Genomic DNA, 26,875 nt, shown 5'->3' with positions numbered 1-26,875 from the left:
AATGTCTGTTCTTCAACTCACTAGAGACTTGTTTCCGCGGCCATAGATCTCATAGATACCACAACGTTGACCGCTGTACCCCTATTTTTGACATTTTTACCTGTTACGTCTGTTTGCTTTGTTTACATATCGTTGCAATATAATGGAATTTGATGCGACTCATACAAGTGAGAGGTTTAGCTAGCTGTAAAACCAAGGTTTAATCCGACATTTTTTTACATAAGAAAATGCCTGTACCAATTCTGGAAAATGACAGTTGTTCTTCATTCGTTTGATGTGTTTGAGCTTTTGATGTTGCCATTTGATTAGGGACTTCCCGTTTTGAATTTTCCTCGGAGTTCGGTATTTTTGTGATTTTACTTTTCTATTATAGATATAAGATTAGTCGTCACAGTGATCTGTAAGTTTACCGATTGTGTCCTACTCAGTACTTTCATTTTGGACAGTATTACTGAGTGAGGGTGTACATGACAGGTTATGCTTGCATACCAGGAGAAACTTTTACAACCCGGATCTGTTTTCTCTCAATCGATTTATGACTTTCGAACAGCGGTATACTACTGTTGCCTTTATTTACACATTGTCTCTTTTTGGAGTTCATGAAATTCCCTATATGTTTTTTTTTACATTGATGTGTTTTTCCCTAAAAGACTTATGAGCAATTGAAGACCGGTAAACTATTGTTGATTCTAATTTGCAGTGTTCACATATTTTAACTTTCCAAATAAATGTCAACAAATAGCTCATTTAGTCCGCCTAATAATTGTCTGTCAGTGCAAAAGACAGGTCCTACAAACTAATCTCCCCTGTTTTTGAATCGTTTCTTCTGGTTGTTTTCCTTCTAAACTGATTATGATATAAAGTCGTCATCAGAGCGATTGTGTTATCAACTCACCAAAAGATTTAAGAAATATTGTATATGCAGAAACACAGACTCTGTGTTCTGTGTACGTGCGTTTCCGACGGGATATTGTAGAAAATATACAACTTGATTATCAAAAGCACTTATTAATTATTACTAATAACCATGTGAAAGAAACTAAAAGAAAGATTTGAAAGAATTATTCAATATGTGACATTCGTGCTTTGTCATAACCGGCATGGCCTGTTCAAAGGTGAAACATACATGTTATTAACCAACCAAACTGGCATTAATTAATGTAAAATGGCCCGTGCTTTGGTCACGAAATCTACATTCAATGAAAAGGTAAATAAGGGAAGAAATTTAAATGCAAAGATGATTAGAACTTTGGTCACGATATTTATGTTCATAAATGAGAAATTAACTTTTTTCTCATAAATAATCTTTTTTAATTCTGTAAAATCCAACGAATCAACACTTAAACAGCTTTTGATTACTACCTCCACGTTAAAAGAGATTTACCATGCATATATACCACGATATTTACTCGAAATACAGACAAACTTGTGCAACTGGGAAAGTTGAAAGGCATGATGGCATCACGTGACATAATTATATAGATAATTGATATTTAAAGGTTAAATTCACGTATTTTGTGTTTCACAACATTAGCAAAAGTCCTGGAGTTTGATCGTTTTTTCCTCGTTGCTACAGAAGTAGAAAAGAGAATGGATACGAGGAATGCGTCAAAGAGACAACAACCGAGAAAATATAGGTGAAATAGCACAAGTCTACCAAATCCCGCACCTGGAAGCATGCTTTAGTTGATCCATAAACAGTAATGTTTATCAGTTCAGCGAAATGCCAGCCACCCATACTCCATAAAACAAAAATACAAATGAACCAACATTTAAAACAAACCACACACACACACACACACACACAGACAAATAAAGTCTAGACGGGTTCCCTGAATACAAAGACTACAAATAAACTATAGGTTGGTTGTTCCCCTCATGAACAATTGGATTGAAATGTAATGATTAATATAAACTTAAAAAGGGACACTAAATACTCAGCTCCAGATAAGCACATATATATGGTTGTATTGGGTTTGCACGTTTAAGTGCTCTTAAAGAAAAATCATCCGACTTTCGTACAAGGCTTCATGTATGATGATTGGGTGCAGACAGTCATCCAAAGTCTCATGTAGTCTGATTTATACTGGTAGGGATAGCACTTATGTCTTTAATGAAACTGGGTGGTTCATTAAAATCTTTCGGGTACTTTAATAGATACGCATTCAAGCCACAACCGTAGCCATTCCTTAGAATTTCCTTAAAATCTCCTTAAGTTGACACACGACATATTCTTCTTTGTCTAATCTATCTGATTGGTCCTTTACTATTGGCTTGACGTCTTCAAATTCAAAGAAAACTACACCGACGTCCGTTGATCTAGATGAGACGTTCAATTGTTTTCCGTCTGCACTAACCTTGCATGTAACTTTTCTTTCTGTCAAAAACTTTTCAAGCAAATGCTAAAGTAATTCTTGCAGATTTTCGTCAGAAATAAATCGACGGAATCTTTCAAGAACCAATTACTTCAAATAAGACAGAAGGGTTTGATTTCATCCGAATATCTCTTTTGCTTTATATTATGATTATTATCTTATATAACTTGTTGGTTCAACTACATCTAAACCGAGATATGAAATTGGGTTTGTCTTGAATCATTTTGAAAAACTGTTTCATAGTTGCCATCTGTTTTTTTTCTTCAAACCATTATCACCTCTGATAAAAAGTAAAATAACAAAAATATCTATTAAAGTTCGATAATACTTTGAATATCATCATCAAAAGGAACAGGATCCTCTATATCATCATCAAAAGGAACAGGATCCTCTATATCATCATCAAATCAGTATAGTTGACATTTTTTTTTATATAATCCTCAAAATCTAGAAAAGTTTCGAAAAGTTTCTTCTTAGACGGTGGTGATGCCATGTTATTGAGCTTTTTTTTTATTCGAGCGTCACTGATGAGTCTATTGTAGACGAAACGCGCGTCTGGCGTTAATATAAAATTCCAATCCTGGTATCTATGATGAGTTTATTTATAAACGAATGGGAATAGAGGTTTCAAAACTGATGTTTTTTTTTAATACGTCTACACTAATAGCGGCATATCTGTTTCAAATTCACATGGAATGATTTTGAAATCCAATTTTTCATTACCATAATGACGACTGGTATAGGCGATAATTCGACTCTTTTGCATCTTTATCTGAGTAACTCTTTATTTCAACGATGGGCTATGATGTGTTCCAGTATGTCCTTCTGTGACAGTGACCTCCGAACGCAGAAATAACAACTGAATGAGTCCATCATAAGGGATCTCTACAAAAAAATAATTTGGAAAAACATCATTAGAATAAAAAAGTCACAAAATCCAAATCTTCGTAAAACCGAATAACGGTCAAATGAAACTGAGACTACTATAATGTGTTATAGTAGTCTCAGAATGAAAGCAGTCGCACAATTATGTCTGAAAGGCCAACAGTTGTCAAAAGATGAAAAATTTGTTGAACACGAAGTTACAGAACATTCACATGTACAAGAAGTCACATAACAATGTTGCAGCCTAAACCTACTAAGTATTTTGCATGTCACGCATGTCAATATAAGTATACAGCAATATAAGGAATCATGTTTATTTGATATCAAAGATAAAGGCTGTTGAAATACGTTCTTTTAAAGATTAAGAAAAGTTTAAAGTTTGAGATGATTTTTTTCAACCCTGTCAAAAACATATTACTTACAATGTATTGTAAAAGGTCACTCACTGAGTATAAGCGGGACCTGTGAAAATATAACTCAATGATTTTTCAATAATAACACTTTTTTGTTTTTCTTATCAATTATCGGATGATGTTTTTACCGAAATACAAGACCTTAATTTGAATGATGGTTATGCCCTATATATAAAAAGAAATGCCGGTGACAAAACTGAAGAGTTATCAAACGTACATTCAGTGCCTTCATAGACGGATATATAGAACTGTTCTAAAAATATACAAATATAATACAACCATTTCTGCACTGGATGAAATGACATATGTTTATAAAATCTCGGTTTAACCCATGCCAGGGTATTTATATGATCTTCTATAGAATGCATAGTATAGAAAGTCTCTGTCGGCCCTACATTTCTTAAATTCATATGTTCAGGGATTCTTCACTTCGAGTCCCTTCTGAAACAAATCGTATCATCTGGGACTATCATACACGTTTATATTACGGAGTGGCTATTTGTCCGGCTAGCAGGATTGCTGGTGATCCGTTGGATCCTCGTCAGTTTTAATCTAGCGTCGTACTACAGAACATGATATATAAGGCATGGAGATGTTATTGTTACAAATCAGCTCAATTATCTATATTAAAGGATCCTACAAATTAATGTAAGATACAGTCACAGAAAATAATTATATTTATAAGTACGTCTGCATGAGTCAGTGACAACTCTACAACAGATTTATCCATCGGATCACCAGCAATGATGGTGATACATGGCTGTGTACATTATGTATATACAACTCGTCTAAACATCAACCCAACAATGTTAGATCTGTAAATTTGCTTTCGCAAATTTTTTGTTCTTCCCTCACCGGGATTCGAACCCATACTACTGAGATATCGTGACACCAAATCGCCGTCCCGCTAGACCACACGACCACCTGGGCTTCAAAATAAAGCTTTTGGTGGCCGTGTGTTACCTTTCCTCGTTTCCTTACGTCTGAGTCAATGACAACTCTACAACAGATTTATCCATCGGATCACCAGCAAATGATGGTGATACATGGCTGTGTACATTATGTGAGGGGGGGCAAGGGGGGTCCCAATAACAGCAAAACAGCAAATTGATTTGGCTCATAACAGATAACAAGGAATTAAAATGGACAAAAACAGATAACAGTAAATAAAATATTAAAATTATTCGGTCTTTGACAAATCAGTATTTCTTATTACGGATATAATCCTTTGTAATGCATTCCATTTTTTATGACTATGGTTTTAGTATTAATTTATGTATCTAGAATGTGTTTAAATTACTACTTAATATATTATAATATTTTTTATACGCTCGTTTACGGAACGTAAATTATGGTATACTGTTGTCCGTCTGTTGTCAACATGTCGGACATTAACTCAAAAAACTCTTTAACCATTTGCATTAAACTTTGGGAAATTGTTTGTATCTATTGACGTGAGCTCCCTTTTTTTTCTTTTCTTTTTTTTTTTATAAATTTTAGATTTTAAGTTTCTGGGTAATGGGTTTTTATTCAATAAAATTGGTGGTTTTTTTTCAATTTTCTGATAATATCTCAAAAATGCTTTCACAAAGCAAGGAATTTTGGTGAATTGTTTATATCTATTAACACGAAGTAACTTTCAATTTTTATAAATTTTAGATTTTACGTTTCCGACTGAGTGAATGGGTTTTATTAATTAAAAAGGGGTGATTTTCCAGTTTTCAGACATTAACACAAAAATGTTTTCAGAAGTTTTCATGAAACGTTGGTGTATTGTTTATATATATTGACTTTTTCTAAATGACCATTGAATGAGGTGTGTGAATTTTTCTTAATAAAACTATGAGGCAAAGTGGTATATAGAGTAGAAAAATCAAAAGCACCAATTATAAGCATGCAATTTATCAAGTACTTTTTGACACTCTAAAAGCAATTTATTCCACTATTTTCAAAGGCCTTATTTGAACAATTTTTTATCAGCTGAGGTTTTTGATTGTACCAAGTGTACTAGTAAGTAGAATACATAGTTTAGTAGGGAAACAATGGCTTGAAACGAAATAAATCTTTGTTTGTAATGAGTTATGTGCAGTTTCGGAGCCAAGTACATGGTTGGAACTTTCATTGTACAATGCATTTGGTTCTGCTTTGAAAAGAATCACAGAGCTGAGTCTCTGTATCATATTATATAAAAGGTTAAGTGGTTGTTATGACCTAGTCCTTAATTGAGATCCTTGTCAGATATTCCTGGCCATATGTTTTCCTTCTTGTCATATTAAGAATTGTTTTAATTTAATATGTTCGTACGGAAAACAAGGAACATTATTCTCATACAAAAAATTAAGATAATTCTAAATACACATTCATAAAAAAAGATGGAATTTATTACAAAGGATAATCATAAGATATACTTGGATTGTCCTGGACCACACTTCTGTGATGGGTATATGTTAATGGAATCCTTCTCTGAATACGGGACAAACATATCAGTAGTGGTAAACCCCAATGGCCAATGATCTTCAATTTATACCGAATATTGGCCCCTCAATATTGACTGTCAACAAAAATGCGAACATTCCAATTTTCAATAACAGTTAACAGCAAATACATTATCACAATAACAGATAACAAAAAAATTAAAAGCCCAATAACAGCTAACAAAGAATAAGACAATAACAGCTAACAGCAAATATATTTTCAAAATAACAGATAACAAAGAATTAAATTGCCCATAACAACATAACAGTTAAACCCCTTGCCCCCCCCCCCCTCTTATGTAGGCCTATATACAACTCGTCTAAACATCAACCCACGAGTTGTATATTATATATATATATTCTCAATTTTATAGTTACCTTTAAGAATAAGTCAAAATATTTGGTCTTTCTTTTTCACTAAGGGAACGACCATTTAACAATCTCATTAAAATCCGATGTTCTGATACGCTACCCTCCACTAGAACATCGGATTTTAATGAGATTGGACCATTTAACTTCTAAAAATATATTCTGGTCCCTAATTTGATGAAAAAAATATTATATTGTGGTCAAACAAATGACAAAACAAAATTTTCTGAATGCAGATTGAAATACCAAAAAAATACCCCCTTGAGATTAAATGGTTTCGCCCTAACGGTTGTGCGGTTCACATTTTTCCCGCCAAAATTATACGCGTATGAAATTCTTGCGATTAAAAAAGTTCGTATGATATGAGTAGAAAACTTCTGCTTATTGAATGTTTAGTAATATTTATTATTGAAAAATGTGTAATTCTTTATAGTTTAAAACAAGTTCAAGCCAGACACTTTTGGGGGAAAAAATAACTGTAAATCTGACGTCATCTTGCGCCGTGAAGTATCGGGAGTTTTGTGTGCTTGTTGGGAAAGGTCCCGAGGATATCAGTCAAGATCGTCTGCAAGATGTTGATACATTGATATCATCCTTTGTTTTACCTTTTGTTTTAATGTAGAATAGAATAGAATCAAGGTAATGCTGACCGATAGTTCCATTCTTCCTTAAGTCCGTTCATTTTATGTTATTTTATTAAATGGCATGAAATAATCAAGCACTCGTTACGTAGTTTTTAGGACACGATCCCAAGAAAATCAAAACAACACACAAAAAAATCGCCAGTCATATCATCAGTTGGGATAAATAACCTCAATCATAATGGGATAGAAATTTACTGTGAAAAAAATCCTAGTTACTATTTCAGGTGGAAAAGGTAACATGGTATAATAATCAGCTCGTTGATTTTGTGGCCATTATCAGGCAGAAGCAGAAGAAGTGCAAATGTTTATGACAAAACTAGGAAACAACTGTTTAATGTTGATGGTTTACAAATAACACTAACAGCAACAGAACCATGTTAAATATTGATAATTTGATCCCTTAGGAGTTGCTTCTAAATAAGCATAGGAATGCCCTTACAGTCAGTCTTCAAATGGTCATTTTTGGCTGATGTAAGTGTCAAATTGGTTACGATTGTACTGTGAATCATGAAAATATGATTATCATGATTCGTCAGATGCGGGCCTGTCAGAGGTCTGAAAAAAATCATCTTTACCACCGTAATTTTGGACAAAGAATCAGGTGATTCGTCCAAAATCGGTTAACTTTTTTTATCTCCATAAAGAAGAAAAAAAAGACATTTTATACACCTTATCACTATTTGTCCATCATTACTGGACATCACACAGGTTCGGGTGAAATTTTGATGTCATAATACTAAATATCTGATGCCACAATGGAAAAGTGATTGTTGTATGACGAGTGGGACAGTCTTTTTGAGTCAGCTTGGAAAAGCGATCATGCACCAGAAATTGCCAATAAGGTCATTCGACAATCCTGGCTGACCCGGCCGCTTGAACTTTTGACGTCATGCAACAATCACTTTTCCATGGTGGTGTCAGAAATTTTGTTTTATGATTGTCAAAATTTTACAGGAACCTGTGTGATATCCAGTTATGGCGGACAAATAGCGATAAGCACTGGCGATAAGGTGTATTAAGAATGATCTGTCCAAAACTGCCCTAACACATCTTCGACTTGCATATTATTGTGCTTGTGAGACATCAATGTTACTTGTATACAAGAGAGACAATCCAGTGTAAACAGAATCTGACTGATATTATACTACATTACTTTGGATTAACATATTTCCAGGCAATCTTAGTTTTAATGTTCTATTGGACAAATTTCTTTTTAAGGACTCAAGTGCCTCGGTGGATGAGTGGTCTCAGTATTTACTACTGTAATCACTGACTTAAGCTAGTTACCAATGAGGTTGTGAGTTTGAATCTCGCTAGTGCTCCAATCTTAATTGACTAGGACTGACAATTTTCTTATAAAAGGTCGGTGGTATTCTCCTGGCACTCTGGCTTCCTCCACCAATAAAAACTGCCCAAAACGAGTGCTTGAAAGTGGCACTCAAATCAAATCAAGAACTCTGTCATGAATATAAGCAAAAGTGATTTTTTTTATAAAAACCTTTCAAAGAATGAAATTACTTCAGTTCTGAAAATGAAGTAGTACTGTGGGAAGATGTCCCTGTAAATCAACTTGCCCATTGTGAAATTTAGAGGCCATTGGCCTTATTCTGAATCCTGTAATCAACCAGTATAATAAGAGAACTTAAAGGTTATCATTATTTGTTCATAAGTTTTGATATATACATGTCTTTGCATCGGAACTAAACACATTTATTCTAAAAACAGTTGTTGGCATGACACGGGTTATGTTCTTCTCATATATGTTATGATGGTATGATACTAAACCCCTAACGGGAAGGATTGTGCCTGATGTTCATATGATGAAATCATAATCTTTCAGTCAGTTTAATTGAAGTCTGGAGCTGGCATGTCAGTTAACTGCTAGTAGTCTGTTGTTATTTATGTATTATTGTCATTTTGTTTATTTTCTTTGGTTACATCTTCTGACATCAGACTCGGATTTCTATTGAACTGAATTTTAATGTGCGTATTGTTATGCGTTTACTTTACTACATTGGTTAGAGGTATAGGGGGAGGGTTGAGATCTCACAAACATGTTTAACCCCGCCGCATTTTTGCGCCTGTCCCAAGTCAGGAGCCTCTGGCCTTTGTTAGTCTTGTATTATTTTAATTTTAGTTTCTTGTGTACAATTTGGAAATTAGTATGGCGTTCATTATCACTGGACTATGTATATATTTGTTTAGGGGCCAGCTGAAGGACCCCTCTGGGTGCGGGAATTTCTCGCTACATTGAAGACCTGTTGGTGACCCTCTGCTGTTTTTTTTTGTTTTTTATTTGGTCGGGTTGTTGTCTCTTTGACACATTCCCCATTTCCATTCTCAATTTTATTATGTGTAATTATGGTTTTTTTTCAAGTTTGTAGAAAATGTCCTTGGGTACTGACCCAGCACATGGGATACAAGAAAGGAGACAGAGTGTTGCTATACATGCCGGTTTACCAGGAAGGCGGAGGAGCACAGTCGGAAGTCTGTTAGTGAATACAGAAAGCTTGAAAGAAAGACAGGTGAACATTTTGTGTTGTTTGTTATTTAAATTGAAGTTTGATTGAATCGAACTTTTTTTCTATTGACATTAATATGTTAAATTGTTTAAGTGATCATATATGTACTTATAAGAGTAGGAAATTAATACAGGGTTACATTAGAAATTATAAAAAGTCCAACAAAAGAAGTTCTTACATTCAAAGTTATTGCAGTTGGTTTCATCTCAATGCATATAAATACATAACATTTTTGTTTCAAATTTAGATACTAATTTGTTTTATTAATTTAGCAAAAAGCAAAAGAAGCAAGAGATGTTAGAAAATCCCATCTCCAGCCTCATCACAAGTTTTTAATGCAGATGGTAGCACAGCATTTGGCATTAGATTATTCTGTATTGGAAGATTTTGTCTTGGATGCTGAGAGGGTGTGTATTGTTTATCATTTTTTGTCTGTAATTCTGGTCTCTTTACATGTATATATAAAAAAGATAGGGTATGATTGCCACTGAAACAAGTCTCCACAAGAGACCAAATGATACAGGAATTAACAGCTATAGATCACTATAGCCTTCAACAATGAGCAAATCCCATACTGCATGGCCAGCTTTAAAAGGCCCCAAAATCACAAAGCAAAACAATTCAAAATAGAAAACCAAGTAGTAAAGTTTTTACTAGTTTTGTAGTAAAGGTTGGAAAAATTTCGCAAATTCTCTTTAAATACATTTGTATTTGCCTGGAGGAACTATTTTCAAACAAATGTAATCATCTACGTTTCAATATATGTATGAAGAGAACCTCAATTTTTAAGATTTTTAAATGGAGTGTTGAATATTTTTCTTTACAATGGTAGTATTAAGCTTTTAAATATAAAATGCTTTTTTTTCATTTCCTCATTTTCCAATTTTACACTGCAGTCCAAGCTATTTTTAAACAAACAGTTACACCATTATGTTAACTTGAAAAAGTTAAACTTTTGGAGAGAGTGAATGAAAACTAAATTACTGACAACTGGTATTTAGTTTTTTCTTCATTTATTATTTTATATATTCATTTCATGTTTACCATACTGTGTGTGATTTTTTTTTGCAGCAAGTTACACTGATAACAGATTTCTGTGTAAAAGATGGCAGTAGAAGTGTTAAATTTTATTATCAGGAAGCAATGATACCTCTCCTTGAAGGTAACAAGAACTCAAAACAAATATATGTGTGTTAATGTTCATATCCATAAACAAAATATGGAAGTTTAGTTAATATTTACTTCTATTTTGTTATACTTTTGTAGGAATTCAGCACTTTCTGGAAGATTCATAATTCTAGACAGATAATTTAAGCCATTATGCATTATTAAATATAAAAAAGAAGATGTGGTTTGATTGCCAAAGAGACAACTCTCCACAAGAGACCAAAGACACATCAGCTATAGGTCACCGTATAAAGGTTATATTAATACAGAAAAAATGTATGGAAGGCACTTTATATTAATACAATGTGATACATTCGTGATGTGTATCAATGAATTTTTCACTCTGTCAAAGGATTAAAGAGAACTTCAGTTCGAAAAAATGGAAACAGCAAACTCAGAACCAATGCGTTGAAAATCCTACAGCTGGTCATGAATTTTGCTAGTCCATGGAAAACTGTAAGATATTGCTTTGAATTGATTCTTGAGAAGAATGTAGAATTAACTTGATTTAGTCTGATTGTAGTATAGTGAAAGAATATTTTCATTATTCCAAATTTATTATAGAATGTGGGAGAACAATATCTGGAGCAGGAAAAGGAGCAGTAGCACCAAGGGTACTAGTAACAAGTGGAACAGGGGAGAGATTGAGAGGAATATGTGTTTATTTTCTACGTACCAAATCTGACATTGCTTTGACAAGCAAAAATATATATGATGTAAGTTGACTAATTTTGCTGTCTGTCTTGCAGAGTCTGATCAATTCATCAACTCTCATGTTGCTAAAAATTCTTGTATCCAAGTGTTTTGCATGAAAAAAACATCAGTATGTTTTTATAAATGATACCTGTTAGCATTAACTACAAAGTTCACAAAAAATCTGAATCGGATTTTTTTTGGTTTCAAACAAAATCTGAATTTTGGAGTGATATTTTACAAATACCTGTGAGTCAGCTTGGTTAACTTTTGTCAAATTAAGCTAAAACAATAATGATATTATATTGGATTGCAAGTTAATAATCTAATCTAATTATTTAAAATTCAGTTAAAAAAAGACCTGTACTTTCTACATTCCTTTGAAATTTTATCTTTTTTAAGTTGAAACATGTTAGATCCTTTTTATACATTTCTAACGGTAGAAAATATATTTTGATAGGAAGTGACTTTTGGAGTATTAGATGCTTCTGATCCAACAGGAATATTGACAGCATTTGAATGTGTTATGTCCAGTCTCTATCAACCATGCCTTACAGCACTAGAGACTTGGGGAGAGTTAGACAATGATCCTCATGGTAGAAAGTCCAGGTCAACTTTTATGGATAGCTATGAAAATTTTGTGAGCTTCCTTGGTCGTAAGTATTTATATTCGAAAAGATTGGGCTGAAAGAGTTATTTATGTTTCTTATCTGACAGTTAATAGACCCTCATATTATAATTTATTTTAAAAAAGTACTTGTGGAATTAGATTAAACGTGTATGTTTGAAACTCTCTATTAGTTGTACATGTGCAGTGGAAATGTGCAAGTGAATATATATTTATTCCTGTCAACTCACATTAAATATTATGCTGTCTGAATGTCAAAGTTATGTTTTAATAACTTAAGTTAGCAAGAATGTGTCTTTGCAAAAATTTTATCACTTTGTTTGGTTCTACAAAGACAACATTCTCAATTCTAAGATTTCTTTTGATGTTACAGATGCACAAGCCAATTCTGGTGAATGTGTAAGATTAGCTAGTAATACCAGTGAAAAGATCAATCTTCAAGAGATAAAGACTGCACATGACTGTATACAGGCTGCTGCCAATCCTGATATAGTCTCGGATGTCGAAGAATTAGCTACAGTTTGGTGTAAACAAATTGAACAAGTAAGATAATTATAGACTTGGACACCTTTATAGTATAAGATTATGTAATCAGTAGTAAATTTTCCTTGTCAATACTCAAAAGTTATTTGCATTATTCAATTATAACTTTTTGTTGTAATATTAAAAAGGATAACAAAATAATGCCTCATTGGAAGTAATTTTACATTCAGTTTAATATTTATAGAATAACAAATCGAAGAATTCAAATGATGAAAAATATTCAACCAGTGACCAAACAGCACATTAATTCATGAATGCCCATGAGTTGATTATCAGTGTTGTTGGGTCAGGAGTTGAATATTTTTGGATATTTGATTACTTTGATTACTTATATTTTTATTACATTTGGCAAATAGCTTTTTTGTGAAATCAAAGTAGAAATTGTTAGGAACTATATCTTTTTCTACCCATTCTCAATTTGTGTTGATCTCATGTAACCGACGTCTTGACAATGCCTTTTGTTGTATGATGTCAGAGGAGTGAAATAACCACGTTTAATTCACATGTGAAATTATTGGTTTTTATTTCACTGAGAAATCAATGTTATTCATTGCAACCAATGTAATAAAAGAAGTTATTTTATTTTTGTTGCTTGAGCCGAGCTTATTTCTTGCATTGTTTCATTTATAGATTTTAGCAGAAAGTGACCAGATGAGGAAGGAAGCAGATGATACAGGACCTATGGCAGAGTTAGACCACTGGAGACAGCTAATGGCCAGATTTAATGCCTTATTAGAACAAATAAAAAGTCATGACTGTCGCATGGTCATCAATATTATCAACATTTCCAAATCAAAAGTTCTTAAGGTACTTTATTATGTGATATATAGCTCAACTCACAATAAGGTACACAGAAGGACAAGGAACCTTTTTGGTCAAATTTGCTTTCAATTCAGTAATATTCCAAACTAAGGCCACTTTTTTTTTATTAGTTGGTTTACGGATCCGCCGACCCTGTTTTTCACGATATTGAAATAAAAATAAAAACGATTTTGAAGATTTTTTTTAATTCCGCCGACCCTTTTCTGTTTGAAGAAGTACAAATAAAAATAAAAACATGATAAAAAAAAGATCGGTCTTTCTTCTTCCAGTCGGAATACCCTCGGAGTGGATTCGAAAATCCCATGCGGTTCCCTGTTCAGTCAACGTTTCATCATGATCTAATGTGGTGAAAAGGAACCAGTTGAAAGGCGGTTCCCTGTTCAGTCAACGTTTCATCATGATCTAATGCGGTGAAAAGGAACCAGTTGAAAATGGAGGACCAGATACGATTTTACAATACGTACTTGTAAAGACTAAAGACTACGTACTTAGATTTACCCATTAATTGTTGGAGATTTTCGGTGTAAATCTAGCGGTTGAACAAATTGAACATCGCAGTCATGAATAATAAAAATTAAAATTATTTTTGAGATCGTTTGGGTATTTTGGTTTAAAAGGTCGGACCATCGCTAGTTTGAACCCACAGGCACTTGTTTCTAGAAGTTCTATTTATATGGATAGTCGACCTTCCTATGGATAGAAACAAGTGCCCGTGTTTGAATCCCTGTTTCAGACAGTCAGTGAGGTTGACGGCGGGTCAACTTTGGTTCAAGTGTTGATCAGAAAGTCTGAGACCCGTTGAAAGGGGCTGTTTTAGTTCCATTACAGGTACTAGTCCAAATAATTATGACGTCGGGCAAGGCTTCCTGGCATCCCAGATTTGTTTTTAATTAGCCTTTGCCAGACGTCACTAAAGGGAAGGATCTTTTAACTTGCTGCCAGGGATGGGTGTCATTAATTGGCCTTATTATATAAATACCTTCCCACGGTACCCATTAAGATTTAATGGAACAGAGATGGGGTATGGTGAACAATATCCCAACACTAAATCAGAACATGTATTACTGTCATAGAATGCAGGACAATTAAAATCTCTTCAACATTTATAAAAAGGGACAATCACAGGACACTTCGAGATATAAGCTAATACTTATAGCAGTGTAAAATAGCATAAAAAGCCTAAAAAGGACATGTTTTCATGTACCACATATGAAGGCATATGACCTGCAGAGCGCATATGGTATTTCCTCAATAAAATTGTATTGTGTTATGAGGAATTTTGTCACTCCCTGATCTAAATTTGATAAATAAATACACAGAACAAAGAGAAATGCAATTGGAAAAGACACTTCCCTTTCATCATGGACATTTAATATATATATCTTCTTTCATCAATCTACATTGGCATTTGACTCCTTGTAACACATTTAATTTAAAATAAAACAGCAAGAATTAATACCAAATTATGAAACGATCTGCATACATTGTTAGTATAATACACTATTATATAGAGTTATGTCATTGTTTGTTGTTTCTCTCCATTTTTGGTTTAAAAAAAACCAGCATTAATTCCAATTTTTATTTTTATTTTTTTTTCGACCTCCTACCCTTCCTTTTTTAAGAAGAATCCCGTAAACCAACTAATAAAAAAAAAGTGGCCTAACTTGAATTTTAAAAATTAAAATTTGAATGTGTTTACTTTGAAATAACAAATGTCATTCTGGTTAAGAATATGCCCTGTATCAAGCGATGTTCTATTTAATCTTCACACTTCTTCTCCCTGTTGAATTCCAGTTGATTCTTATGAATCTTATGATTCTAAAATTGAGCTACAGTTAAATTTCAATGGTTAAGTTTATGTAAGGATTTATTGCTTAGTCTTAATACATTTTTGGTAAATCCAGCCATATTTTGATAAAGGATTATGCATTTATGTCTTTAGATACTCTTTCAAAACTTGACTTTTTGAAACTGATTCTTTTTTTTACAGAAATGGAAGGAATTGGACAAGAAAATAACAGACAGTGCAAATGAAACCAAAGACAATGTGAAATACTTGTATACACTAGAGAAATATTGTGAACCTTTATACCGCTGTGATCCGGTAAAGATTTTTGTTTTAGAAATGGAATACTACATAATTATGTGATACACGTAATTCAAATGCTAAAGCTGAATTGCAATATCAACATTTTAGTTTCAAAGCTGTTGTAAACTTTAAAAAATGATCCTCCAACCTTACCATACCCCACAAAGAAATAAGAGGCGATTTTGGTTTCCAGGCTTTGTTTTCAATTGTGTAATGTGTAGAAAGCTCTTTTGATTGGTCAATAAACTAGATAAAATAAATTTCAGTCTTCACACTAAGCCACAGACCAAACAGCCCAGGCCTGTCAAATTGCCCATGGACCTGTAAAAATCATCTCTACAGGCCAACAGAATCTAACAAAAAATTCCAAAACTTGATATCAGGGCCTGTAGCTTTTTTAAAACATGCTTAAATTTCATCGTGAAGACGGAAATATATGTTGTATTTTGGGTGTTTCTTGAGTAATTGTAATGGAAAATAAACTTGATTTACAAACATTGAATTGTATGATGAATTTTTCAGGTTTCTATGACAAATTGTCTGCCAGGATTAATCAATTCTATAAGAATGATCCATAGCATATCAAGATACTACAACACCTCAGAGAGGATGACATCATTATTTATAAAGGTAAACATTGGGATTTTTTAAGCTTTTTTCTACTTTTTTATTTGCATATGAAGGTTATATTTGTTGACCCTTTCAATAAAATGGAAAATGGAAAATATGCCAAAGAGACATACCTCCCCTATACCTCTAGCCAATGAAGAATAAAGAAACACATAGAAATACGCACAGTTTAAAAGGAGTCCGAGTATAATGTCAGAATAGGTAACAAAGCAAAATGACAATGATACATATATTAACAAAGGACAACTATCAGTTACTGACATGTCAGCTATAGACCTTAATTAAACTGATTGAAAGATTATTTAACAGTATTGCTTCAAAGATTTGCTGTGTTTTCTGATTTTGGATAAAAAAAATGGAAAGACAATTTTTTTGTGTGTGCATGTGAAATAAAGATTTTCATTTGATTTATAAAGGTGACAAACCAGATGGTAACTGCATGTAAGAATTACATAACAGATCATGGAGTTAACAGGATATGGGATCAACAACGACAGCCTCTTATAGAAAAACTTCAGAACTGTGTCAATCTTTACAAGAATTATCAGACTGTATTCCAGAAAACTAAACAGAAAATTGAACAAACCCCAGGAGAGAAACCATTTGAATTTTCAGAAATGTATATTTTTGGAAAGTTTGAAACATTTTGCAGAAGATTAGATAAAGTAAGTTACTTGGTGATTATTATGAAAATAAATTAAAATAATTTGAAGTTTTTAGTTAAGCAACGTCTTGCTGTGATTGTATTGGAAAATATTTTTAATGATGTGATCTCATATTTTGCAAGGTCCTTCTATCATGAAAGCCAACTGTTTTCATCCTTGCATTTACTAAGGTTTCATTTTATCAAACTATTTATATGTCTTCTATTGTGACTTGTAATTTAAGTCTATTATTGTCACTCATTTGATTATTTGAAGACATTTTGTTGGAATTTTTTAACTTTATACATGTATTGTCAATATTGCTTTTGACTGTTAATAAAACTATCAGCCTCAAATTGTTAATATTATTTTAAATTTTACATGTTCACCTGTAAAGCCAAACTTTTGCTATATATTTAAGAAGAAATTTGAGATTTATCGCAACCAAATTGCAACCTAATAATTCAAAATAACTCAAAAACATATAAAAGACAACTTATACAGTCGAAAACGTTAGACAAGTGTCTGTAAAATAACAAAAAGGATAAGGCAAGGTTAAATTTATCCTCAGACTTGAAAAGTTGTGATTAAATTCAAGTGATATGTTCAAAGTTTTATGATTAGTTTAAAACAGAAAATACTTTTAACACAAATTTTGTACAAAGTATTTTGAAATTAACTTACATAGGCAGAGTTTTATGCTTCGTTTTCTTTTCAGATCATCACTCTCCTGAACTACATTCAGATATTTTCCACATTATCAGAATCTAAGGTAGAAGGAATAGAAACGTATGGAGGCAGGTTTCAGCAAATTTTGGGAAGCATCAAGAAAAAGCCTTATGATTTCTTAGATCAAAGAAAAGTGGACTTTGATATTGACTTTGAAGACTTTAAAAGACAGCTGGGAGAATTGGAGGCAAGTACTTTAAACTTCTTTACCTTATAGATTTCATGTGAAATTTATAATAGTTTAAACCTCAGTATTGCCATGTGCTAGAACAGTTTGTTTGTGAGCATTTATCAATCACACATTTATAAATGCAAAGGAAATTTATTCCAAACTGATATTAGAAATAATAAAAAAAATCTCTGAACTTTTAAAATTTTATACTAGTGACAGGTTGTCTATATACTGAGCAATCTTATTGTGGATGCATACTGATTAATAAGACTTATAATTCTTTTCATTAACACGATAGCAGTCTCATGTTTTTTTACCATACTATAAGTCTTTAACACAGACTGCCACTGTTTATTTGCAGTCTTTAATTATGTGAAAATAAACTTCTTTTCCAGACTGGCCTTCAAAACTTTATGGACAGTTGTTTCTCAAAAACTACGTCAACAATAATGGCATTAGATCTGTTAACTAGGTAAGACATTTAGATTGGATTAACCTACAACTAAGTGTATGTTCAGTTGTCTTTTTGCCAGCTGTGAATTCTCAGTCTTTAAGAACTCGAAGGTAACTACATGCACAGAAAGGTTTGATGTGAAATTATTCAATGTCAATTTAATTCTTATATCCTGCCAAAAATTGGTAATGAATTTTGCATAATTTTTTTTTCAGAAAAAATTTGATTGTACAATTTTGCACATCAATATGCAATCTTTTGACAAAACACATGTTTTTCTATCAGTATTTTACTGCAGTATATGATAATTTTACAAATGAAATGTGATTTGAATAGATGGTAAGATGTAATTTAAATTTTTACCAGGTTTGACAAACTGAAAATACCATCACTGAAAATTGATGGCAAATATGCTGTCATACTAAGACAGTATGGAGAAGAAGTGGAAGAAATCAGGAAAGTAAGTTGCATTATACCCTTTACACTAAAATGATTGCATATCCTCAAGACTAAAGAAATTTTGATTAGTTGACTTTTGTAGGAGTTATAAGTAGATATAAGAAGAAGTGGTATGAGTGCCAATGAGACAACTCTACATCCAAGTCACAAAATTTGTAAAAATAAACCATAGGAATCTGATGTGACTTTGTTTTCCAAGTGACAATATGGGGGCATGGGGTATGTGAGGGTCCTTAATTTATAATTTCAATTAGTATATAACCATCCCGAATTTATAATTTTCAATTAGTATATAACCATCCCAAAGGAAATATTTCTAAGAAATGATAGACTAATTTTGAAAGCTGGAAAGACCATCTATAACCAGTATATTTTAAAGCTTCATAGTTCGGAGCATGACCTGGATTTTTAATTGAGATTGATTGGTAGAAGTTCGCACCACTCATCACACTTTGCTATATAAAAGCGACTAATTTTTTGTAAAAATTGTGGTTATTGACGAAGCAATAATATAAAAACCACTCACTTTTGACAGAACAACTTAGTTTCAGCTGGAAAACTGGCAACCCTAGTGCATTCAGCTGGTTAGAATACATCAACTTTAGTGTTGACTGGTTAGTGATTTCTAAACTAGAGAAGGATAGTTATGATATAATGTTTTATCTTTAATATATGTAATCTTAATGTATTGCAGCTTTATATGAAGTACAAAGAAGAGCCGCCAATACCTAGGAACATGCCCCCTGTAGCAGGAAAGGTCACATGGGTTAGACAGTTATCACACAGGATAGAATACCCTATGCTGATATTTATGGTATAAATAATATTATAATCATATTAATCTTTAATTATTATCTAATTTTTGGTGTCACCTGTCCCAATGGTGCCAGACAAAACATGCCATCAGTTGGTGCTTTTGTCTTTTTCTTTCTTAAACTATCTTTTTTGAAGTTGCTGGATCTTATATTATATTGGTGAGAGTGTTAAAAATTACTCTTTTGAAAAGTGTGGATGTTTAATTGGTTTTCAGTTAATTTTATTTCAAAGCAAAATCTTCAGGATATGAAGTATAGAGTTTATATGTTTGTATGTCCCATATAACAAATGACAAGAATTAGAATATAGGGATAAAATGCAATTAATAATTATAAGTATAATCATAATTACATTACTGGAATGTCCAGTTTTGTAGACCTAACTGTATAAAAAATAGACTATTTACAATTTGCAAAGTTGCCCATCATTATTCATCATCTTTTGTAGTAAAGAAACCAGAAACGTAGTATTTACAATTTGCAAAGTTGCCCATCATTATTCATCATCTTTTGTAGTAAAGAAACCAGAAACGTAGAAAAAAAGTTTGCAAAATAATCTTTTGGCTGCTATAAATTAAGAGATAACTGTATTGTATTTGAAGCTTTAAGGACGTCCATCGGTAGTTTTACTGTCGCAAATTTAGTTTACCTGGCGACGCGTAGCGGAGACAGGTAAACGGGTATTTGCGACAGTAAAACTACCGATGGACGTCCGAAAAGCTTCAAATACAATACAGTTATCTCTATTCTAATGCAAAACAAGTTCATAATTTAATTTCAATCATTATTTCAGTTTAAAATCTTCATTAAAGAAAATTCCGCGAAAAGATGTTATCTTCTTTGGTCCCAACACTAGATGACGTCATAGGTATGCTTCCGGCAACAAACATAAACACCGGGCGTTTTATGGCTTCTGTGCCGCTTCAGAATGTAATAAAATTTGATAAAAAGAGGATTTTTAGGTGCAACATGTGAGTTTTATGGCTTATTATTGTAGAAATTACATATCAATACATTCAGCAATTCAAAATGTCCGGTACCTTAGTTACAGGCAAGGAGATAGAGAATTTTACGCTAACTGTCATCCAATCAGAAGCATTGATACAAACTAATTGCATTAGAATTTTCAATATACTGTTTAAACTTTTGTAGGAACAATCTGCCTGCTTGAAGACAGATGAAGCAAAGAAGATAATAAGAGCATACAACAGGATAGCAAAAGTGCTAGTAGAATATGAAGTACTATATCACAATGCATGGATCAAGTCTGTGGAAGTTGCTACTACATGTAAGATTGTTTTAAAGCAGTACTGTAAAAAAATTTGCTTTAAGAGTGGTGACTTAATTTCATTCACAACTGTGAAAGTACTTTTATTCGTGGGGTACCAATTTTCGTGGTTTTCGTGGATGACTTTATCCACGAATTTAAGTGTCCAACGAAATAAAATAACCATTGTCTAAATCAAGACCTGGAAAGATCCCAATCGGTAGGTTCGACTACTGATGTGAAATGTATGATCTAGTCTAAGAGAAGATATTGTATAGCACCAACTCTGAGAATACTTTAATAGCAGTCACAGAACTACAACCGCATGCAGGATTATACCCATTTAATCTTTAATAACCTAAAATGTACAACTTTTGTTTTTGATCAATGAAAGTTAGATTTCCGGTATTGATATGCTAGTATGATAAAGTGTTCATTTTATATCCTCATAATTTTCGTACATATAAGAAGTAAAAAAATTATGCTGGTCTTGATTTTGATAAGAATTATTTGGCAATTCATAGCATTTGTTTATGTTACTGTTTTCTTTAGGTGACATGTTAATGGCCTAATTAACACCTTTGATGGTCTTTAATCTGTTGATCACTTTATCATGGGTTAATTAGTGTTATCACTACGATTTACACGGGTCAATGTTTACTTTGCAATTTCCTTCAATCTAGACTATTTGTAACCCTCGTTTCTAAAGGCTTTAATTTTTCAATTTTATTTTTTTTAGAAAACTAAAATCCACGAATTTAAAAACCCACGAACATGTAAATATTGCTCAAACCACGAAAATTGATACCCACGAATTAAAGTACTTTAACAGTATGTCCATTTATACGTTTCAGTCGGCACTACTCTTATTACACATTTCTTGGGTACTATTCTATTGAATAGCATGACTTCATATAAAGTGTGAGGATTAAGGGTCTTTCAGACATATACTTTAAATTTTTCTTTCAATATGTTGAATGAATAAAATAATTTTTATCACACAATTAAGTAAGAATTTTTAGGTGAGAACATATTTTTTGTTACAGATTTGCAAGTGCCAGTTTTAGTTAGACATCCTCAGAACCAGAACATGCTGTTGGTGAACTTTGATCCCTATATATTTGAAGTAATTAAGGAAGCAGAATATATGATGAAACTGGATTTAGACATTCCTGAGTCAGCAAAGTTATTGGTACATGCAAAAGACAAACTGAAAGACCACAGAAATCAGATGCAGGTAGTTTAGATGAACACACTGATTGAAACTAATTATATAAATATTTGATGATGGCTCTTCTTCTGTGATATTAGTATTTTTAAATCTAAAAGAACTATCTCCTGACAATATATGTATTGATCTTTTATATATTTTTTTTCCATCCTTCCAGATGCTTCTTGATGAGAACAACTCTATTAGAGATGAAATTCCTTCGGTGTTTCAGATTTTACTGGGACCAACCCTTAAAAAGGTAAATTATATCTTGTTATCAATAATGATACAGGTTTTATTAATATGGAATAGTAAGTAAATATAAGTAAGTAATGACTTTATTTATAGAGGGTGACTCAATTAGCATTCACTAATCTAACTTGAGGCCCTCACAATAGCAAATTTACTGAAACTCAAAGTGTATTTTTTATACTGGCATAATTTCCCAAAAAAATGTTCAAACGCTCCTCATGTGATCAATTTGTATTTGACTAATCCTGACTAGTCTTGAATGAAATTGTTGGTTGAATTATCTATAACATTTACTGTGCATTGAATCTACCATTTGTATGAAATTCTTTCATAACAGTTCCAAGTTATATTAGAGTTAAAATCAAACTTGGCTCTGTGAATATACTCCCACAAGACTGCAAAATAGATGCCCCTCAAAGGTGAAGTGACAATGTGCAATTTTATACATTCAAAAGAACCAAAACTTAAAATTCCTACTTCTAACTTAAGGAAGTTATTGTACAATCTATCAATTAAAACCTCATGTTATAACCAAAAAAAAGAAAAGTATTTATCGTAACCACATGTAAGATAAATCCCACGGTAAAAATGTCAATATTGGAAAATTGAAATAATAAATAACACATTGACATGACAGTTAATGTCATATAAACCATTAGTAACCACATAAAGAACTGAAATGAGTAGATCTTCAAGCAATTCAAAACCATCAAAGCCAAGTTACATTCTGAAACCTCTGAGCAATGACAATAATCTGACTATGGTGTGGATACCAGTTGACCTAAAACGTTGGTTTTTTTTGTGGTTTCTGAATCATAACTAAATTACAACTTTGCAATATTTTTAACATTTAAACACATTGATTTTATACATGGAATAATTGGCAAGTTTGATTTTGACAGTTTTAGAATACAATATTACATTCCTGAAATTCTGGGAACGGTGAATTAAACATTGATTTGAGCTACGGCTTTTCTATTGGTTGAAAACATCATTGAAAAAATGGGTAAAAATATTTTTATAGTTTCAGAATAGTAACTTCAGTACCAAATGACAGAAAGATTTGTTCTATCAAATTGTCATGGACCATAATTTACAGGAGAAGTTTGATTTTGATGGATTTGACATATACTAGAAAAGAGTTATGCCCTGAAATTTATATTATTTTAACTCTTTATGGATAAGGAAAACTCCACATGACAAAATATTTAATAATTTATACATGATATATTTGACCATGACTATACAAGTTAGATTTGGCAGAACAGACATTTCCTGTTCAGAGTATGGTGGAATACAAAGTATCTTTCATTACTAGATTATCTAATTCTAATTTTATTTAGAGATGACATGCAAATGACACACACTTATGTTTGAATATATTTAAGCCCATATTGTTGTTTTAGGTTGACATAGCAATGAGACCAGGAGTTATTTCTCATACATGGACTTCACTGAGTCTCCCAGCCTACTTTGAGGAGGTGAAAATAGCTTTAAAAGAACTGAAGATAGTGGTGAAACAAGTAAGATGTAAACATTTTAATTTCAGAGGAGTGATAATATGATATATATTGATAAATTATTAAACTTGCCTGTATAAATATACACATGTAATAATTGGTGCTTAGGCCAAAAAATAAGTATGTGTGGTTACTGTACCCCTACCTACCCTAATTTTTTAACCCCTACCCTAAAGTTTTTTGACTATTTTTGATTAAGCACTGTTAAAGTCATTTGCTCCCATTACTCGATGTAAAAAAAAATCAGAAAAAAAAATCCTAACCTACCTACCCCGTTTTTTTTCAGCTTGTGACAGTTTACCCACATACTTTTTTGTTTTGCCTTATCTGCAAATAAAATATATCAATTTACTACGGTTTTATATTGATAAAACTTGAGGCTAATATAGCAGTTTGCCAATGTAGTCACCATCTCCTTGTACAATCAACTAACCCACATGTATCTTGGTAATGTTATCTATTGTAACTCTTTCTGATCTTATAAAACTGTAGAAAGATTTAAAACAGGGGAATAACCAAGAATGTAGGTATGGTACTAATGAGGAAAAAATATGTACAAAAAATCATTTACCTACATGTACTGACCAAATAAAATGAACATTTGTTCTTCAGTATTGTATTGACATTTATTACCTCTTGCTCTGACAATATGTGTTATTATTGGAACTTTCATTTTCAAAACTACAAGTTCTTTTTTTTCTGTCAAGCTAAATTAATCAATGAATGATTGGCTTTTCAAGGAGAAACTAAAAGGTTCCATTGAAAAACTTTCCACAGAGAACAATAGCTACTGTATTTATACAATGGGACAGGTGAATGTATAATACCTTGGCCAAGAGGAAATTGTTCTATGGAAAGTTTTCATTTGGTTTGCAATAAAGGTATTGGCTATAAAAAGTTAGATAACAAAATTACTGTATGACAAGGAAAATTCAAAACAGAAAGTCCCTTATCCAATGGAAAAACTCAAAAGCTCAAACACATCATCCAAACAAAAAGATAACAACCATCAAATTCCTGACTTGGTAGAGGCATTTTTTAATGTACAAAATAAGTGGATTAAACCTGGTTTTATAGCTGGCTAACCTCTTACTTGTATGTAATGTATTAGCCTAGCATGACAAGGGTCACACATTGTCGCCTGTTGAAACTACCACATTTGTTATGGTGTCAAAAATTAACTTCAATTTTAAATAAATACATTCTGCTATAAGTGTTTTAATTGAAGCTAAAATTTCTGAAACTTACATATAACCCTTCTTCTGATGACATTTGATCAAGTTCTACCTGTGTTCAAAAGAAAAATGTCTTGAATTTCAGTATTATATAATGAGAAAGATTGACTTGAAAATAAAATGGTTTAGCAGAACTTAATACAGATTTAACTGTACAGCATTAGTATTAAATATTTATTCGAAAAACATGATAGAAACACAACTACCAGTATGTGATTTTATAAAGAAGTCAGTAAGAAGCCTTTGTCACTATAGCTTTCTTTATTTTCATATCCAGAACTTACTCTATTTTGAATGTGTCTATTCATTCTCAAATAAGATTTCTTTTTAACAGGTGAATGATATTAAAATTATAAGAATTGACAACATGCTTAAAGATATTAGTGAAACATTACTGTGTGAACTTCCAGAAAAGACACCATGGACAGTTGATGAATTTATGCAAAAAATGGAGGTATTTTTATTTATATTATTTAAATAAAAATGAACGGAGATTTTTGATTAATCATGTTAATGTCAATGTACCTGCAGCCTAATAATTCACAAAACATCCAAAGACATTTAGAGGTAAACATTCAGTCTTGATTTGCAGTTGAGATCATGCATGAAATAACCACTTTTTTGACAACCGTATTTAGTAACTACCCACACAGCTTGAAGTTTCAATGAAAAAGTCACATTTACAGAATATAATTTCACAGCACAGAAAACATAAGCCATAGTAAAGCATTCTTTGTTGTGAAGACCAAGGGAATTTTTTCTATAACAGTCACAATTTATCAAACAGGAATTGTAAAAGGCCTGCTACACTGATCCAATCAATGCACATAGTGGAAAAACTACTAACTGTTGTAAATTCAAAAAATATTTCAAAGTTTTTATAATTGGGAAAAATGCGACCGAGTTGTAAACGCAATAATTTAAACTCACATTTTGAAATATTTTATTTGAATAAAAACAGGATTTTTCTCAAAGTCATAAAAATTAAAATTGCATTTAAGTCTAAAATGATAAAATTGCAATAATAAATGTACGCAATAATTTCTGAATTTACAGTAATCAAACTGTGATAAAAACTGTTATTCAACATTGTATTGTCTCGTTTGTTTGTTATCAAGGTGTATTGTGGAGCTATGACGACTGAAATCAACAAAATGAGCCAAGTAATAGAAGATGCAGTGAAAGAACTGATTCGTATATTTCTTCAAAGAGCTCAAATGGATCAAAATTCTATTCAGTCAGGACAAACATCAGATACATCATCAGAAGGTAGAAATTAAATTTTAGGCCAAACAGAAAAGTATGTGTGTTATTAGGTAAAGATTGCATGAAATGCAACCAAAACCTTATGGGACTGACTTGATATCTAAATCTTCCAAGGCTTATCACTACCTTTTTGATACACAAAATATAGTGCATTGATCATAACATCCTATACGTCCTATCCGTGAACATTTCCAGAAATTGAACGATATAATATATGCTCAGATATTCAAGGCACAAAATGGTGTTAAACTTGTCAAGAAAATTACATAAATTGTGCAAGGTGCAGGAATCTAATATATGTTCTAAAAATATCAATGATGTCATTGTTAAAGTCATCTTTAAAAAAAAATGGAGTTATCTTCCTTTGTCTAGAATTCCTGTTAAATCAACTACTACCAATGCAATATTTTATTTAACTTCCCACTGATAAATTGAAGCAATCTTAACCATTCAGTGCTTTCAAGAACTTTGATTTGTACCCCCATCCTACATTTTTTTAACCATTTTTTATTCAGCACTGTTACAAGTCACAATGTTGCTCCCATAGACTAAAAAAAATTAAAAAAAATTTTTAAATCCATACATACCCTATTTTTTC

At 32.1% G+C, this 26,875-nt stretch overlaps 1 protein-coding gene across 1 annotated transcript in view; it reads left to right on the top strand.

Moving 5' to 3' along the window:
- Positions 1-7,027: 7,027 nt before the first annotated feature.
- The window catches only part of LOC139524300 (dynein axonemal heavy chain 8-like), a 107,317-nt gene continuing 87,469 nt past the window's right edge, over positions 7,028-26,875 (top strand). Inside the window, exons 1-21 of the mRNA XM_071319043.1 lie at positions 7,028-7,155; positions 9,538-9,685; positions 9,955-10,089; positions 10,754-10,844; positions 11,414-11,565; positions 12,003-12,198; positions 12,544-12,713; positions 13,344-13,520; positions 15,526-15,639; positions 16,147-16,254; positions 16,671-16,919; positions 17,617-17,814; positions 18,195-18,271; positions 18,620-18,713; positions 19,407-19,526; positions 20,680-20,815; positions 21,841-22,031; positions 22,183-22,263; positions 23,663-23,779; positions 25,346-25,465; positions 26,130-26,280. Coding sequence (XP_071175144.1) covers positions 9,548-9,685; positions 9,955-10,089; positions 10,754-10,844; positions 11,414-11,565; positions 12,003-12,198; positions 12,544-12,713; positions 13,344-13,520; positions 15,526-15,639; positions 16,147-16,254; positions 16,671-16,919; positions 17,617-17,814; positions 18,195-18,271; positions 18,620-18,713; positions 19,407-19,526; positions 20,680-20,815; positions 21,841-22,031; positions 22,183-22,263; positions 23,663-23,779; positions 25,346-25,465; positions 26,130-26,280 — 2,815 coding nt within the window. The 5' untranslated portion in view covers positions 7,028-7,155; positions 9,538-9,547. The remainder of the gene's footprint in view (positions 7,156-9,537; positions 9,686-9,954; positions 10,090-10,753; positions 10,845-11,413; positions 11,566-12,002; positions 12,199-12,543; positions 12,714-13,343; positions 13,521-15,525; positions 15,640-16,146; positions 16,255-16,670; positions 16,920-17,616; positions 17,815-18,194; positions 18,272-18,619; positions 18,714-19,406; positions 19,527-20,679; positions 20,816-21,840; positions 22,032-22,182; positions 22,264-23,662; positions 23,780-25,345; positions 25,466-26,129; positions 26,281-26,875) is intronic.

Source organism: Mytilus edulis, chromosome 5 (genome assembly GCF_963676685.1).
Source record: "Mytilus edulis chromosome 5, xbMytEdul2.2, whole genome shotgun sequence".
NCBI classification, from domain to species: Eukaryota; Metazoa; Mollusca; class Bivalvia; order Mytilida; family Mytilidae; genus Mytilus; species Mytilus edulis.
The sequence above is the reverse complement of the archived record's forward strand: the minus strand, read 5'-3'. Positions and strand labels throughout refer to the sequence as shown.